General features: G+C 37.9%; 1 protein-coding gene across 50 annotated transcripts in view; it reads right to left on the bottom strand.

The window, feature by feature from the left end:
* Positions 1–19422, bottom strand: part of ANK2 (ankyrin 2) — a 685755-nt gene that overhangs the window by 88506 nt on the left and 577827 nt on the right. For 48 of the 50 annotated variants that reach the window (XM_055111732.2, XM_055111740.2, XM_063603575.1 and 45 more), the window contains 7 exons: positions 16454–16552; positions 15831–15929; positions 11518–11715; positions 6678–6776; positions 5891–5989; positions 1850–1948; positions 817–915 (listed from right to left, as the gene is read on the bottom strand). In XM_055111732.2, the coding sequence (XP_054967707.2) occupies positions 817–915; positions 1850–1948; positions 5891–5989; positions 6678–6776; positions 11518–11715; positions 15831–15929; positions 16454–16552 (792 nt within the window). The remainder of the gene's footprint in view (positions 1–816; positions 916–1849; positions 1949–5890; positions 5990–6677; positions 6777–11517; positions 11716–15830; positions 15930–16453; positions 16553–19422) is intronic. The other 2 variants (XM_063603578.1, XM_055111739.2) reach the window with 1 other exon arrangement.

Below are 19422 nucleotides of genomic sequence, written 5' to 3'. Positions count from 1 at the left end.
TAATCTATGCTTAAAGTAGAAAGTTAGTGAATGAATAAATGCAAATATAATAGCACTTCCACTTTCAGGTAGGAGCCCCCTCTCAGGAGGCTCCTTTAAACTTTGCTCCCACTGAATGGTACAGGAGCATTAGGACTCAATATTATCATGGTCTTTACTCTTCTAGAGTTTCTCTAGCAAAGGCCAGTGATAATCACTGATTTGTCATGAAGAGTCAGTAGTTGTATTCAAAACAGAGAAAATAAGAAATTTTAAAATATACTTTTTCACAACACAGGCACAATTTACCTAGAAAGCACAAGGAATTCTCTTTTTGAATTAAAAAATAATAATCAGAAATAAGATGCAAAGTAAGGATGAATTGCTCTCACTGGGAGTCCATTTGATCCAGTCATGAGCACAGTGTTGGGAGGAGCAGGGTCTTTCCAGAGGCTGGCCTGACCTCCTGGCTAAGGTAAGTTTGCAGTGGAGTGTGTTACCGCTTTGCCAGCGGTAGGTGTCACACACAACTAAAGGAAAGGGCACAGAAGCCAGAAAATAAGAAGCCAGTCACAGAAAAAGGAATAAAATATTATAAAACTATATTCACACATTTTTATAGGGATAGATGCTGAGTAAAGGAAGCTGAAGCCCTGTATTCCTTGTGTGAATCCATTTACTTCTGCATACGCCTATGTATGTGCTACAATACTTTCAACAAAAAGAAGTTCAAAACTAAAAGCTCCAAACATCTTGTGAGTGAAAAAGTACTGTACATGTATTTAGTTTGAAAACGAAGAATAACAGGGCTGAAGCTAGTCAGTCACTCATACTCACTGTGGTGGTGGTGGTGACCTCCTCAGTCACAACCTTCAGGGTGTCGACCACGGAGATGTAGCCCAGACGCTTAGCAATCGCCAAGGCAGTGTTGCCATTCTGAAGAGAGAGTGAAAGAGAGAGAGTGAGAAATAAGAGAGAGGACTGCGATGTGAGCCAATGAGCTCACCCGCTGCTCTGCATGAGCCAGCATTTCCTTCCAAAACAAGGCACAGCTTAGGAAAATCACTAGTTTTTACCATTACGTCTAAATCTGTCTTCGTAACTTCTTCAGACTATAGGCCAGGTCACCATGGTAACACAACAAGCTTGCATCTGCTTGCTCTTTTTAATAAGAAGCACTTGACGCTTTAACCCTAAGGTTGTCAAATATCTTCTACAAATACTGTATTGCGCTTAAGAAAGTGCCTCATGACGTCTCCAAAACCTGTTAGCAAGTACCAGGTACACTTATCCCTCATCAGAAGTCAGGCCATCTGCTGCAGGTAAGATGTTACCATCGGGAACACGGTAACATATTTAGCTACAGCTGTGCAGAAGCTCACTGTGCAGCAAAATAACACAGGCAAGCAATTCGGGCTGCATCCAACCCAGGCCACTCGGGATCCCAGTTCGTTTAATTGCACCGCTTAGTTTACATTTCAATGGCTCCACAACTCAATGAGCTTTGTTTAAGCTAGCAGCTCCCTTACTGTGCTCCCTTAAGAAGGCGAGGGGGGAGGGGGGGCGTCAATTTGTGCTCACATCTGAGAGCCAGCTGTAAGCAGAGCACGTTCCAGCAGCCCAAGCGGAGGGCCCCCGTCTCCAGAGAGAGCCAAAGAGTCAGGCTGACTGCTTTCCCTCCCAGGGCAAGCACTTCTGGGGAAGTCACACTGACTTCTGGAAAGCCTGCCCAAAAATCTGGGGCTTTCCAGAGTCCAGGGGGCTTATTTAAAGAGGAGGAATCTGACCTCACTCAGCTCAGACAAGAAGCCACCAGGGCAAGAGAGGAAAAAGAAGAAAGCGTGGTGAGGGGCAGTGGCGTCTGCCTTACCGCAGTGGTGGCGTTGGGCTTGGCCCCATGCTGGAGCAGGACGTTGATGATGTGCGTGTGACCCTGCTGAGCGGCCTGGTGCAAAGGCGTGTAGCCGTTCTGTGGAGGACAGTGGTGGCGGGCCCAGCACCCGATTGGCAGAGGGAGAGGAAAATTAGGTTAGCCTTCATTTTGAATGTAATTTGAAATAGTCTTATTTACAACAAAACCATCACGGATGCTTTATTTGGAGCCCAAGATTATCAGCAACCCATTTCTCAGCAGCAAACACTCCCTCACACCTTATGGTCTGCTAAGCAAAGAGAAGAGACCAGCTGATGAAACAAGATTAACAGACTCCAAATGATAACTATTATTACATTTTAACCAGTTAGCATTAAAAAGGAGGGCTCCCTTAAGAAGGTGAAGGGGGTGGGTGCAGTCGACTTCTGCTCACATCTGAGCTGAGAAGAGAGATTTAAAATAAGAAAACAGCATTATCACTGTGATTTCTTCCCTGGGAAACAAGAGTTAAAATTGTTTTTAACTGAAGGTTGCAGAGGGTCATATAAACCACTGCTTGTTCATCATGACTCTCCTAATAATTAACCTTTGGCTTAGCTTTAGGGATTCTAAATCATTGAAAGTAAATCTAAATCTTATATTCCTTTCCAAGAACAGCTTTTCTCCCCATTTCAGACATGATGAAACTGAAAATAAGAAAGTTAAGTAATTTCTCCACAATTGGGCGAGGTTCAGATCCTCTGCAGAAGACTATGACAGCCAATGGCTACCAGACAATGGCTATTATTTATTAAAATCCACCTGCTTCACTTCTCATAAAATTTTATCTATATGTTTCAGACCCAGTTGTCCTGGGCTCTAAGTTCTGAGTGGCCCTTTCATACTCTAAGCTTTTAAGTGTACATACCCCTTTCATCCAATGTCACTGCTACCCTGTGAGCAACATACATATTTGCTTGTTCTGTCTACTATAGATGTGGGTGCTACATGATTTCTTCCGTAAATTCACTGCACTCTGTCTGCCCATAGGAACATGCACACATGTATCAGGGTTACCTAAGTGTCTCTAAGTGTGGCACATCCTCAACTCTGTCATGTTGGAAGTCTTACATCTCCTTATAAATCCCTACAATGGGATGACCCCAGGAAACCTGAAAATATAAATCAATTACAGGGACTCCAAGAAGCCTTTGGCTATTACAGGGACTCTGCGGTCAAATCAGATAATCCATGGACATTTGAGGAGAATACACTAAGCGATACTTCTTTTTGTAAAAATTCTTCCTTTTCGTTGTGTTTACATCCATTAAATCCATTGAATTTAGTTCATCTTTTCAGTATCAGCCAAGTTAATTCATTCAACAAGCATTTACTAATCACACACTATGTGCTAAATAACTTAGCATGTAAATTAATAAAATAATATATCACTATAATATATAAATAAACCTAAATTATCTATAAATATATGTAAATTAATAATGCCAAAGCAACATTCTTGCCCTCAATAGATCAGTGGACATTGTGGCCACAAAAATGTTCCCCAGCCCTGATTTAATCTAACCGTTACCTGAAATCCCCAGTGAGGATATTTGCCAGGGAAGTCTGGAGCAATTCAAAAGTGTTTACATAAACATTTGGTTGATTCTTAATCCACTGTCATAGGCCCATCTGGCTAGGAGCTCTAGACCCAGTGCTACCAATTATTTGCAGACACTTAATCCTCTCTAAGCCCCAGTTTCCTCATTTGAAAAATGGAAATGGCCAAGATTTCAACTTTGATGAAGGATCAGATAAGTTGTTCATGAATATGTTTTATTTTCTAGCTTTCAAAATTTTAGCAATCACTTTGGTGGTGTTGTTTTCATTTTGTTTGTTTGTTTGTTTGTTTTTATAATTGAAGAGCTCTATAATCTTCACAGTGTCTTTAATAAATAAAATTTTTTTTCATGTGCTGTTCTAAACCCTCTTCACAAATTAAATATATGATTAACCAGGTCTGGTTCGTCCCAAGTTGCTATAACAGGGTTTCATTCTAATTTTAAGCAACAAATAGTCTTATAAAACAAGTTAATTTTGCCAAATCTTTTATACCACATCATGAGAGTTTACAGAGTAAAGTTAATATATATGTTTACATTTTTAAAGCAATGAATCCATTTTTAGTAACTACAGCTACACATAAGATATGAGGAAGAAAACCTAATTCCTTTCCCAAAGATGTCATTTTCATGTGAAAAAAAATCTGAAGAGTTTATTAAAAGACTGTCCTTTGAGGTTTGTATCTATTTCCCTGAAGACATATGGTTCCAAATGTAACACTGCAAGCAACTTAGTTCACTTAAAAAAAAAAAAACCAAAAAAACTGAAATGATAAAATGAGATTTTTCTTTCAATCAAATCTTCATTCAATGCAGGTCAAACTCCAGGGAGACCATTGATATTCTCTAGACAATATAGTGTTTGCCTTCTAAATATTATAACCATTTCAACAATGAAACATTTAAAAATATGATAAGCATTCTCAAGCCCTGCCAACATCTCACTGTACTGTTGCATTTGTTCATTTCAAGAGAATACTTGGATTCCAACCAAAATGTCTTTCCTGGAGTGCTTATATGGGAGCTGGCTCATCAGAAAAGGCTTTAGGAGCTAATGCCTGAGAATTCATATTAGAGGCTTTAAATAAGTCTCAAAGTTCAATTTCATGAGAACTTAAGAACTGGTCAGAAACTAGGCAGCAAGCTATTCTTGCTAGAGTAAGATTATAAGTTTAAATCTTAAATGTTAATAGTATTATTTATGTTTAAAAATAAGTTTATTTTAAATTAGCTATAAACATGCTTATGTATAGAAATGATTTTGTTTCTGCTTCTAAGAGAATATAAAGACTGACTTATAAAACTTCTGTATATTTTTAATTTATAGAATCTTGAATGATGGCTTTGAAAAGTCCTGAATGTGCTCACACTAATTTACTTGAGCCCATTCAAATAGCTGCAGTCAGAAATTTCTGGGCCAGGCTTGGTGGCTCACACTTGTAATCCCAGCACTTTGGTTGGCCAAGGTGGGAGAATTTCACTTGAGCCCAGGAGTTCGAGACCAGCCTAGGCAACACAGTGAAACCTCATCTCTACAAAAACTTTTAAAAATTAGCCGGGCATGGTGTCATGCACCTATAGTCCTAGCCAGTCCTGAGGCAAGAGAATGACTTGAGCCCAGGTTCTAGACTGCAGTGAGCTCTGATCGTGCCATTGCTTTCCAGCCTGGGCAACAGAGTAAGACCCTGTCTTAAAAAAAAAAGAAAAAGAAATAGAAATTTCTGATATATGAACTTAAATAAATGTGCAAATAAATATTTCTTTGGATCAAAGAACTTGGAGCTGCAAGTTATAGTATGCGTAATAGCCACAGTTACAATATGAACTTCTATTCACCTTGAACCAAATTGAGTGCACGAAGTAAAGTGTTATGTTCCAACCTTGCTTTGCTGAATAGGACCTTTCAAATGCCACTGGGGAAACTGCTGGGATCAAGTCAGCTCTGCATTATCCTTGAGAACTTCCAGCCCAGGCCTTATACATTATTGCCTCACTGAGCATGTCCATGTGATGTTCTGAATGTGACAGAGTTCATTAAAAATGAAAGGCATGCAGTCTAGGCTGCCTGTCTGTATTTCTTCATGAGAGGAGAAGGGGTCAGGGGAGGGGGGCCAAGGCACTGAAACAATGTAAAGGAAATCTGCCAGAACATCAAGATGTTCTAGCCGGCATCTATTGTATCCTGCAGTAAGTTGTTAAATCGATGTCAGCTACTTTAACTTTATAATAGAAGTAGTTCGAAGCTAACCTTCATGGATGTCAAAGTTATTAGAATGAAAATTCTCAAATAATTACAAAACTACATCACCTCGTCAAAATCACTTTAGAACTAAAAAGGAAGAAAAAAATACACTTGTAGCTTTGGTAAACTAGTGAAGCATCCAGATGGCTGAACCTTTTTGCTTATAGGAATTGAAAATGACCACAAGTACTTTACCTTGGTTTTTGCGTTAACATTTGCTCCCTGCTTCAGAAGAAAGTTGACCATTTTCACATTTCCATAGTGACAGGCCACAATTAAAGGTGTGTAACCAAGCTGTAAATAATAATAAATAAAAAGTTAAAAATAGATAAAGTAGAAACTTTACTACTCTAGTGGCTAATACCCCAGAGGAGAAGGACTGGGTAGAGTATCAGTTATTATAGGATTCAATTTGACTAAAGATATTATTTAGCAGATTATATATGTGCCCCTGACCACAAGGAACTTCATATCAGCAAGAGGGATCAGATGTGGGTGATAAAATCTGCAAAGAACTACGAGAGAGGCATAAATAATATCTGAAAACAGCAAAGACAGAATGACTCTGATAGGAGATGCAGGAAACATGTAGCTACAGCACGCTTAAAGAATGGGTAAGAATTTTATGGCATAGAGAGGGAAAATCCATTTCCAGACCAAGGGCATGGAGATGAGCAAATACAAGAGGAACGCAGCAAGTCATGTGAACTAGCTAACGCAGTAAGAGAGAGGGTAGACTTAAGGCTGCAAAATTGGAGTCTTCCTGCAAAGGGTCCTGACCTCATGCTATCCATTGGACTTGATTCCAGCAAAAAATGGGGAGCCACCATAGATTTGTGCATAGGAGAGGGTTATGATTAGTTTATATTTCAGAATGGACTCTTGAGGAGGGAAGACCCTGGACATGGGGTGACCCGAATGGGGGCTACTGGGAATCATCCCAGCCAGAACCTGTCACAATACTGAGAGTGATTTGCTTTACCTTTGTATGAGCATCCTGATCAGCTCCATGCTTGGTGAGAATATCAGCAACATTCACTTTATCTTCCTGGGCTGCAAGGTGTAAGGATGTGAGTCCACTCTACAGAAAGAATGGAACCAAAGGGATACAGTTGAAGAAGAAAATACATTGCATCATCTATAATATTATGAAAAAATATTGAAAATATCCTGGAAAACTCATAGCCTCTTCCCAGAAACTATATCTTCTGATATTCAAGGCAAACTCTCTAAATTAATGATGTTTCATCTATGACATGTCCTCTAAGTCAATCAACACATCAGGCAAATTACATTTTCTATTTTCTATATTGGGTTCTTATATTATGATGTGAGACTTTAAAATAGCACAGCCAATAAGCTTTCAAATGGCATTTATTTCAAATCCATCTGGATGTCCTGCTGTATCAACTTATTTATTTAAATAGCTGATCAACCAACTATTACACCTATTTTATAAGCATAATAATCATCTATATTTTATCAACAAAATATCACATCAGTGTAAAAAATGGACAGCTACAGGAAATGAGTTCAGAAAAACTTCCTCCAGCACCCAAAGAGAGTATACTTTTCAGGAGGTTCCTCTAAACATTACCTTAAAGTAACCTCATTATTTATACAGCACCATCAACTGCTCAGCTTTATGCAACATGTTTGGTATATATACATCAAGTAATTATTTGAATATCCAATTAAGGTACAGTTATGAATTAATAATAAAAAAAGAAAGGCATGGAGAAAAGATGGGGGAAAGTGGCTTATTCAGCCAATGTCACACTCTGGTAGCTTAACATGTTTACGGGTGTTTTCTTGAGTATGTTTCATATGTCATGAAGTGTTCATATTCTAGGCACTTGAATACAGCAGTGACCAAAAGTTTCTGTCTTTATGGAGCTTACATTCTAGCCTACAGTATATTTATACTGTATATTTCTCTCCCCTCACTATTGTTCAAATGCCTAGTATATTTATGCTCTTCCTGGACATCCTGCAGCTATAGACTGAGGTGGCTACCTGGGCTCTGAGTCAGCACCTCTTCCCCAGTTCACATCTGATTAAAATTGACCAGCCCTGTTGACCACAACTTTTCAGGCCCACTCTCCTGCATTAGCACTTAGGCTGAGAAAGCTAAGCCATGTTCTTCAAAATTCATGATCTCCAGCCATGGTGCTACTTCTGGAAATCAAAAAGGACACTGACCTTATTTCAAAAATGTAAGTGAAACCTAGAAGAGAAAACCATTCTACAACGTGAGAGGAGGCTTTTTCCTTGTGGGCCTGGAGCTTTTTAATCCTGAGAGCTCTGGGTGAGCTCAACTTTGAGTTGCGCGAAACACAGGGTGAGATAGAAGGTGTATCCTTTTCTATTAAAATTTTCTTCACTTCTAAACAAATATTATTTAATCCTAATGTATAAAAAATGTGAATATTAGGATAAAACAAGATTCTTTCTTAATTTTCTCCTTACTAAAATAACAAACAGAATATTTCTCTTTACAGAGATAGTCTGTTTAAAAATGTTATTGAAGTGATCATCACATGAAGTGATCATCAAATCTCAAAGACATTTTTGACGACTTTTTAAATATGTGTGCTTTTTTCTACTCTATTTGCAGAATGGATTTTCTGCAATGCAAGATTACAAACTAACAACCAGTATGAAAATCTCTGCAGTTTATTGTGGTAAACTTGCATATCCAAATCAAAGGATGTAAACTGCAGTGAATATAGGTTTTTGTCCACAGTTGCTGTCTCATAACTCCCATAGCCGTTATTATAGTCTTTTGTTATAACGTTGTGCGTTTTAGGCCTCAGGGCCAGGCCTCAGGAAACAAAATATCTCCCACCTTCCCCCGGCCTCCTTTCACTTTCCCTAAGGCTAGGCTCTAATCTTCCCTCCCAGCATTTGTGGATCATAAGACCCTCCTGAGAGAGACAGTCCCATCCTATATCCTGGGGGAATGAATGCTGACATCATGAAGCGTCCATAAATTCCAGAGGACAGGGATCGGGGAGCTTCTGGATAGCTGAATACTTGGAGCTTCCGGATAGCTGAACACTTGGAGCTTCCTTGTGGAGGGTGGTGCACCCAGGAAGGGCATGGAAGCTGTGTGCCTTCCCTCATACCTTGCCCTATGTGTCTCCTCATCTTCATCCTTTGTAATAGCCTTTATAAGAAACTGTAAGCACTGTGAATGTAAGTGTTTCTGTGAGCTCTGTGAGCCACTCCAGTGAATTAATGGAACTCAAAGGGAGTGTCCTGGGAACCCCAACTTGAAGCCAGTAGGTCAGAAGTTCAGAGGCCCAGACTTGTGATTGGTGTCTGTGCAGAGGGCAGTCTTGGGGACTGAGCCCTCAACTGAAGGGATCTAACACTCTCTCCAGATAGACAGTGTTAGAACTGAATTGGAGGACACCAGCTGGTGTGTGCTGCTTGGTATGTGGGGAAAACCTCTCCACATTTGGTCACAGAAGTCTTCTGTGTTGATGATTGTTGTGTGGTAGTGTGAGAATAGAGGAAAAACACTGTTTGAAAGGTTTCTGGAAAAAAAAAAACTTTTCTAATAAATCAAGAAAATAGAAAGTGTTGAAGTTCTTTTCAAAAAAAGTAATTTATTTCCTAAGACACACTGGTGGACCCAACGACTGATCTTTTTTGGTTTTATTTTATGATAGATGGTGTTTGGACAATGATTATAATATCGCTTCTATATTATCGTTCTTAATGTGAAATAATCATTTGGAGACTATGAAATTATTGAGTTGGCCTTAAAAAGAAAAGAATATATGTTTTCTTCAAAAGCAATGGGAAATTTTTTTATTGGTTTTGCTGCTTATCTGAGATATTTTTATAGTTGCATTATCTTATAATTCTAACCAAAAGGCAAGGTTATATGTTTTATGTAAATTTTGTATATTGTATTATTATTCAGATATATCTGTGTAAACTTACTAAAGTTTTACTCTAGTGATAAACATACTATGTGTTTAGGACACCACTCACATGTAATACTGAAATCATTGTTATAAAGATAACAAAATTACTTTGTGATTCAAAATTGAATGTTTTTCTTCATTGCTAGTGTGCAACTAAAAAATACTCCTTAAATGTTTGCTAACTGATAAAACGCTGTCAAAGAAAGTAATGTATTTAGAAGAATACCGTAAAGGAGGACATAGTGAACTGATTTCAGATATGTACTTGTCATTTTTATAAATTAAAAATAACACCATCAGAAGCACTGTAAGATCAGTTTCATGAACTATCTGGAATTTTAATCCTACTCAAAATACTGCTGAATTGTTTATGGATTTCTTTGGCTGATTTTCAAATGAAGATTTATTTGTTATTAATAGAGTAAACACATGCCCCCTTCATACACTAATACTAAATAAAATATTCTATGCTTCATGATCACATTTTCTCCAACAGGGTAAATGACCACCTGAATGACATGACGTCAACAGTCACAAGGACGTCCATGCCCTAGACTGTAATGATTGTCCATCTGATACACGGAATTTCACTATAAGGCTTTATCGTGTTCGTTCTTATAAAAATGCAACTATCCTTTGGAAGACTAACCCTATAATTTGCTCTCATCATGCTTTAAAAAAGGATTTGTGGGGACTTTTTATAAAGGCCAGAGAAGTACGTAAGGGCAGGGGATGTACAGGAACACTTCTGAGTGACAAGGAAATAGACTAGGACTGCAGAAGTATTCAAGGCAATCTGCCTGTTTCATAGCTCTTCCTGAAGGATGCATGCTACATAACCTATTTACAAATGTCGTTAAGACCAACTTATCACTGATACTTTAAAAGTACCAACTAACAATGAAATGTAGAAAACATAGAGTATTTGTATATTTATGGAAGGAGCTAAGAAACTTAATTTTCACTAAGCTCAAATAATGTATTACAAAAAGCATCAAGACATCAAATGACAAACCAACTTAATAAATACAGGTTCCAATTCTGTGTTTCTCAGCAGCTGGCTATAGCAGCGTATATATAAGTGTAAGATAGAAAGTTAGATAGATGGATCTATAGATCTTTATGTAGATGGATGGATAGATGTATCAAAAGACATATACTTGTAAAAATATATATTTTTATATTTGAATATTTTTCCCTTATATCTTTGACTGCCATTGTATTATAATTAATGTGGAGGTCTATAGAGGCCAGTCCCTGGAGAAAGGCTAAAATGACTGATGTGCTTTATTAAAAAAAAATGATTTTCTCACCACCACCACCAAACCTCTCAAGCTAGGCCTACGTTGACTGAAAAAAATCTGTATTTTATTGAGTTTCCTCTCTCCTATCCATAGGTGCCTCAGATGCCCAGCAGGACTAAAGAATGCCTTGGGTGGTGAACATAGGCCTGCCAGTTTAGAGGCAGTTGTTTAAGCTAAACCCCAGATGGAAGCATTCTTTCTCTCTCTATATATGAAATTTAGAATGAGGAGCAGCAGACAATGGAGCAATTATAGTGATGTTAACATTGGGAGCTACAGGGTAGCCTCTTTAGACACACAGAGAAAAGCAAGGAAAGTGGGGATGTAGAGATGAATGAAACTGACTTGCATAGAAAAGTCAAGAAGCCAAAGTGTTGCCATACAGAGAGTCTCTCTCCCTTGCTTCCTTATGGTTTTCTAATCTCTCATAAGGCTTGACTCCCTTCCTGTCCTTGGGGTCTGTAAGATATCCCTGTTTCTTTTTAATACATTGCTCCTTTTTGTTCCAAACTGTCTGTGATTGGTTCCTGTTTACATGCATCCAAAACACTCTTGATTGATGCAAGAAAGGACAGAATACCTTAGTTGACATGTGGATATTGGCTCCCTTATCCAGAAGCAAGGTAACCATATCTGTGTGCCCCTCCTGCGAGGCCAGATGGAGTGGAGTTACTCCTTGCTTTGTCACAATGTTTGTCTCTGCTCCATAGTTCAGGAGTGTGGAAGCTATCTGCATTTGATTCTTCTTGGCAGCAATATGTAACGGAGTATAGCCATTCTAAAAAGAACAAAAATAAAACACATGCATATAGAGTAAGATTAACAATTGCTCTAATATGTATCTCTAAAGGAAATAAAAATCTCTAATCAATAGAAGAGTTAAAAGTGAGTTTACAGTTAATCCAAACTCTTACTCATCACATTTCCATTCAACAATAACCGAATCTCTACAATAAAAGTCACAAGGCACCCCATTCTACTGTAAGACGGATATAGACATCAAAGCTCCAGAACTAAAAATTCTCTCCTTATAATATTGCTTCTCTCCTGAAGAGCAACATAGAATAAGCCAGGTTCCTCTTCTACATGACCATCCTTTAAATACCTGGGGATGATTTTCATATCCACCTTTAGTTTTCTGTTTTCCAGGCTAATTTTCTCCATTCCTTCAACCATTCCTGATGGAAGTGCCATTTCTAGATCTCTCCCTATAAGGATGACCTGTTCTGAGCTGATTCTAGTTTGTCAATATTGCTCTTGAATTGTGTGTGCTATCTGGAACCAAGGCTACACTTCACATATGGTTATAACATAAAGAATCAAATGGAATCATTTCTATTATCTTACTATAATACTCCAACTAATATGCTTCTGTTTGGATTGTACTTTAAACTGGTTCAACAAATATTACTGAGTGCCTAGAATATGCCAAGCAGTGTGCTAGGTGTGGGAATACAATGGTGAACATGACATGATCCCTGTCTTTAATGGGTTGCATTCTAATTTAAAATATATTCAACAACAAAATTAGCTTATATTAATCTTGTGGTCCATTCAAATCCTAGATCTCCCCTTCTTTATAACCTGCTGCTTTGAAAGTACAAATATGAGGCTACTCATTTCGGGCGGGAGTTTGTGGAGAGGGACAGGATAACTCATATTCTGCTTACAAGAACAAAACTCTATACCCCATGTTTAGTTAAAAGAAAAAAATGTGGAACAACTGTAAGTCTGCAATATATATTGTTTTATTTCCTTTTCTTTATCAAATCTGGTAGAATTTTCCATTCAAAATGTGTGACAGAAATTAAAAACAGTGGCTTTTCCCTTCAGTGACATGCTGAAGGGAAAGACAGCATAATGACCAAGTGCTTCTTGTGAGATTACCATGAGATGTTTTATTTATTTATTTGTTGAGACAAGGTATGGCTCCATCACCAAGACTGGAGCGCAGTGGTGCCATCTCAGTCACTGCAACCTCCACCTCCTGGGCTCAAGTGATCCTCCCACCTCAGCATCCTAAGTACCGAGGACTCCAGGCACACACCACCATTACTGGCTAATTTTTTTGTATTTTTGGTAGAGATGGGGTTTCACCATGTTGCCCAGGCTGGTCTCAAACTCATGAGCTCAAGCGATCTGCCCACCTTGGCCCCCTAAAGTGCTGGGATTACAGGTTTGAGCCTGTAATCAAACTTGAGAGGTATTTTTAGGTCATGCTATTTCCTTAAAGCTAACTGCAAAGTGTACCAAAAAATAAAAAAGTGTTTTGAGAATTTAAATGTCTTTATAGCCATCATCAAATCTTGATCCTCACACAACCCTACATTATCTACTCTGTCCCCATTTCTCCAAGCAAGAATAAGTATCTTTCATTTTTGACAAACAATGTTGCTCCTGAAGCAACTGAAGGAAATTCAGCTTGGAAGCCTTTTCAGGGTCTGATCAGAGGTCCCAGATGCTTCAAAATACTGTATTTGTGTCCATAGACTCTATTGAAAAAAAGGACACACAGATTTTTGTGGACCAAATAAGTTTAGTCAACTTCTTTTTGCTACAATGTGTTTCTTTAGTCTTAGTTACCCCCACTGCCTACAGCATGGGCTCTACTAAGTTAGGTAAAGGGATATTTTAGCAAAACAACATAAGTGATCATCAAAGAAGGTGTCAATTCTGGCAATGGAGGAGGTTTGCCTGGTAGATACTCAACCTACAAGATCTGAAAAGCCCTCTTACTCCACAAAGAGAAAACATTTTTGGACTCAAATAATTGCAGCACTCCCAATAAAGACTAAGAGAAGGTTCTGGACTCTGGTGGAAAGAAGCAAAGTTCTCGTGGCCAAAGGACCATGTGTATTAAGGAGAGGGGACATTATAATGAGCAGAAAGAGAGTCTAAAGTGGAGACTACAGTGGGGATCTTACCATCTGGAGCCCTCTAGGAGTGGCCCCAAAGATGAAGCGCTCATGTTCATTGACAGGCTGGGGCAGATAAGTGAAAGACACTAGAGAGGCATTCCCAGAATACCCATCCTACTGTGGACTCTGGAGTAGACAAATGCTTTATGTCATCTTCTGAACTTGGTACGTGCATGCCTAAGATTAAGGACCATACAAGGTAGAGGCTAGAAATCAAGGCTATGTTTATCTCCTTAGGAAAACTATACACATTATTTTATAATCTAGGTCTTCTCTTGCAAGTAGATTGAGAGTCCCTTGTGGAAAGAGAACACACGTTTTACAATTTTACCTCCCATTGAGTACCTATAATCCTTTCTTTGCACATTGTAAGAGTTCAACCAAAGTACTCATGAGTACTAATGAAGTCTTTTGTATCTATGTTGAGAATGGTCAGCCTGGAAAGCTAATGAAAAAAAAAATGCTGGCATGTTAAGTGAGCAGGTATATTTTTATTCCATAGTTGCTCAATCTTCATTCTTTTATCCAAATTTATTGGGAACTCACATATGTTATTAAACACCTCATAGATATGCAAATGAATATGATATGAACACTCCTCTAGTAGCTTATAATCTAGTGTAAAGAAAGACATAAAATATGCGCTGAATTGATGAGGTTGTAGAAAAAAGAGGAGTAAGAACAGTGTGGATAATTATGAACATTTGGCACCCTCTTTTGACAGTTCAAGTACTTTATTATAAACTGTTTATTGGCATCAAAAAGATATAAATATATGTAGATGTATATGTATGTATGTGTACAAAGTTATATATTTATGATATATATAATATATTTATATATAAAATATATATTATACAGAACATATTTTATGTATATATCCTATTTTATATTTATAATATGTATAAAATTTAAATAGGCATATGAGTATATATGTATATATTTGTATAACAGAAGTGGAATAAATCTCCCTCTATTGCTTTGGGGCACAAAGGACCTAGTGGTTAAGAGCACCGGCTCTAAAGTCAGTCTGCCTGAGGTCAAACACAGGTACAAGCTCTAACACTTATTATTCATATGACTTTGGAAAATTAACCTACTTAAATCTCACCTTCTCATCTGCAAAACGGAGATCATTAGAATACCAGTCTCATGGGGTTATTATGAGATATTGCCTGTAAAGTGCTCGGCATAGTGTTTGGCAAATAAATGGTGGCAGTTTTTTTATTATATTGTCTAAGATAGCATAAATATTTTCCCATTACAATCAATATTTTTAAAATAAACCCTGATGTGTTCTCAAAATAGGTGTGCTTAATTAATGAACGAAAGACGCAATGAGGACTTTATGCATTATACGACATTCATATATATTTTCAGTGTAATAAGGGGCCAACTAGAATGGTGGGAAATGCCCTGTCCGTAAGTACAAGTCTTAGTTGGAGCTGTTTCGGAATTTGGTGCTAGATATACACCAAAAAGGCATCCTCCCACCACCTCTGAATCTAGGGACTTAGAGGGATCCATGCTACAGTTAACATAGGTAAAACATTTTAAAAAAGACAAAGAAACAAATAGAAGTTTGAAGTCGGAAAGAATGAGAGTATAAAAGGACATTTTCATCATAGCATTTGGTTTATAGGAGAGAAGAGAAAACATGTTAATGACTTTATTTCTCAGTTCTCAAAATTCAGACTTCATTCTCTAACACACAGAATGTTAGCAATAAGATTCATCTCTACTGATTTATAGGCACATCCCCTTAATATTTGCTGACTCTTAAAAAATCTTAAAAAAGATTTTCAAGACGCAACTGGCAGAAATACAAGGGAAAAAAAAGGGTGTCAATACCAAAAGCTACTATCGCTAGGACTAGTCGCAGTTATACTATACCATGTGTTTAAAAGACAATTCTCATGTGTTTTCAGGCGATAGTTACACCCTATGCCTGTAAATCCTTTTCTGTGGTCCTCACCTTGGCAGTGGCATGAGGGGAAGCACCCTTCTCCAGTAACAGCAGCGCCACCTTCTGGTTGTCATAATGAGCAGCAACATGGAGCGGGGTAAGGCCATTCTGTAAAGGGTGTGTTTAAGTTTCAGCATTAATAAATTAGGGTTAGCTGCCCTGAAGCTACCAGGATGCCTGGAAACTGATATTGATTAAATTCATGTTAATGAATTAATATAGTCAATAGAAAAAAGAACGAAAATAAACAAATCCCTAATAATTTTCATATTAAAAACATAACTAAAATTGAAAATGAGCATACCACCAGCAAAGGGGATCTTGAGGGTCACAATGTAAAAAGATCTAAACTGCTATGTAAGAAATACTACATTAACATTGCAGGGATTCTTCTTAATATAGAGACGTTCTGGGGCTGTTGTGACAAGACTTTGAGGCACAGCTCAAAATGCTTTCTGAATCAGTGTGTATGTACATGGACGGTCATGGAAGACATCGCCACCATGTCCATTTGGGATAGTTTCATCAGTTGCTCTCACATTCCTTTCAGAGAAGTGAGAAAAATGTCTTTACAGATCTCCTAATCTATCACCTTCACTGTTACATAATTATAACGTATAGAAAATCTTTACCTTCCCTGCAGAATCTGCGGCAGCACGGCGTTGCAAGAGAAGTTTTGCCACATCCAGGCTTCCATACTTGGCTGCTACATGCAGGGGAGTAAAACCCTTCTGAAAATGTGAGAAACAAAAGTAAAATCGTATTTATTGTTGTAACTCCTCAAAAAATCTTTTTATTTGTTAACATATTGAGCAAAGTCTACTGATTCTTCATTTGGAAAAAATACTGGTAGCATTAAATCTGTTAGCCATGAACAAGGACAAAGAAAAAGAATACAATTTAACATACAAAAGTTTGGCTTGATAGACTGAATAAAAGAAATTTTATTGTAAGGGCTTGGAGACTGAAATCTGACTTTATAGGTTTGGGATTTTTAAAAGCCACTAGTGTCAGTAAACTGGCTCCAATTTGTGAATGGGGAAAAAAAGCCTTTTTCTTGCCTCTAAAATTAATAGAATTGAAACAACAGCTGCCTTCTCTCCAACCCTCCTTCTCTTTCTTTCAATCCTTTTTATAACACCTGAATTCCAAATTCATTTAAATTTTAGGATATTTTGGCAGCCACAGTAAAAACAAGTATTCGTGAAGTAGTTGACATATTTTCTGCAGAAATGGCAAGATAAATGGTCTATAGAACAAAAAACATGTACTATTAAAAAGCAACTCCCCTCCTGACTTGTCCCCTTTCCCAAAAGACTCACACTGTCTAAAAGACCAATTGCTTTTGTAAAATACGTTCTACTTCTGGCATGATGTTGGGCTGATTAACACCAGACTTTTAAACACACTGAAGCTTTAAAGCTTTTTTTAGAGGGCTGCTCTCCTACACATGTTGATATGTGTACATTCAGTGTCTTCCGTGCCTAACCAATGGCCTTACTCTGTAATTAGCAGTGTGTTATAAATACAGATAAGTCTCTGGACTAAGATCTCGAGGATGGCACAGTTCCTACACCATGATGTCAAATCCATCCTCTTGGCCAGACAGTTTAACCACATGCTCTTCTGGCATTACAGTGGGAGTGGGGGAATTCTAACACCGACCAGGGCCTGTAAAACACATAGCAAATATGCCTGGGTTAGGTGCTCTAAGCCATGGCTTATCCTGGAACCATTTAAGCCCCCATCATAAACACAGAATATCCCCCAAGAAGCAATATTGCCCTTTCGGTGTCTCCAGACAAATTATTTTTAAATGAGATGACGTTTTTCTTTTTGCTTCTTTTTTGAACATTTGGTATTAATAAATTCTTGGAAGAGAGTGAATCTTCTGGTTTTTTCCAAGTGTGGGACAAACGTAGGAAGTATTTATTCCTTCTTGCATTGTCCATATAAACCAGCATTTGTGGTTAGAGCTCTCCTCCCTCCACTCAATGCACACAATGATTAGGGTGATACTCAGGATGAAACAGAGTTCTTTGAGGCTAACTGCATCATGAGGAAGAAAACATAAACTCCTTGTCTTTAAAGTCTTGCTAGAATAGTGATCCAACTCTTATAAGTTTGGAAATGATTATTAGACAAAAATACATAAAATCTACTGTAGAATAACAAAACCAAAGTTAGAAGGCATCTCTTGAGTCACACATCTGCCTTCTTCCTTTATGTTAATCTCACCAAGATTTCATTTACCCTCTTAAATGGCTTTAATAATGATGAATCAACCACTGTTCAGCCCTAGTCAGCTGAACTCTTAAAATGCTGTTTGGCCGGGTGCAGTGGCTCACTCCTGTAATCCCAGCACTTTAGGAGGCCAAGGTGGGTGGGTCACGAGGTCAGGAGATCGAGTCCATCCTGGCTAACACAGTGAAACCCCGTCTCTACTAAAAATACAAAAATTTAGCTGGGTGTGGTGGAGGGCACCTGTAGTCCCAGCTACTCGGGAGGCTGAGGCAGGAGAATCGCTTGAACCCAGGAGGCAGAGGTTGCAGTGAGCCAAGATCGCACCACTGTACTCCAGCCTGGGCGACAGAGCGAGACTCCGTCTCAAAAAAAAAAACCAAAAAAACGCTGTTTAACATTTTGTTCTATTTTATCGCCCTAATTTACCATGGATATAGCTATATTTTTTAAATTCTAAATATCTTTGACAGACAAAAGACTATGTTTTATTATCTATTTCTGTATTTTATGTATCTTAATTTTGATGATTTACACCCTCCTCTGATAAGACAATCACCAAATCTCTCAGGTTATTACTACATTTGTTGCTTAGTTGTTGTTTTTTTTCAAGAACTTTTAAAATCCTTCCAACTTTTCAGAGTTCAGAACTTCAATAATTGTCAATTTCTTATATCAAAATACCTTTTACAGCCATAGGCAACCAGGTAAGTCATAACAGGCAACCAGATAAGCCATAACAGCTAGTGGGCTGCTCCTACTTACAAGAGGACAGATGCCACATCACTATCTCAGTTCAAATTTGCAACTTTCCCTCTCCCTGGATGAAGTACTTATACCTACTGATTATGAGAGAATTGAAATTGTCCTTTCATTAATCTGAATCACTGTTACATTTGTGGGAATTATTTTGCCCCACGACAAATTCACTTGCACTGGCTCAATTAATTTTGCTCTAATTAGCTGAGTATATTCATGTTTTATTCTAAGTCATCTCCAAATTATGAATGTCAAACAGCATGTATAAAGCATGGGAAAAATTACTCTGCCCTGTCATGAAACTTGGAACATAAGTAAAATTCTTTGTTCGATGTCAATAACAACTAAGGAAGTGTGATTTTCCAGCTTCAGCTCTGTTTAAACACTGTAAATACCCAGGCAAAAGTGTAGTTGGTAAAGTTGGAAACTAATATGGGAATGAGAATGTCAAATAAGTGGTGGCTAATAGTAGGGCTGCGAAAATGTACAAGTAAAGTGAGCTTCGATCTGGTACTATAACTCACAGCAAGTATAGTACTGCCAATCTAATGCAGTACCCTCTTCCTCATTAGTATTACCAGTTCAATATATTTAGGGATTT

The sequence above is a fragment of the Pan paniscus genome, chromosome 3 (assembly GCF_029289425.2).
Source record: "Pan paniscus chromosome 3, NHGRI_mPanPan1-v2.0_pri, whole genome shotgun sequence".
NCBI classification, from domain to species: Eukaryota; Metazoa; Chordata; class Mammalia; order Primates; family Hominidae; genus Pan; species Pan paniscus.
This window is presented reverse-complemented; position numbering and strand designations above follow the sequence as displayed.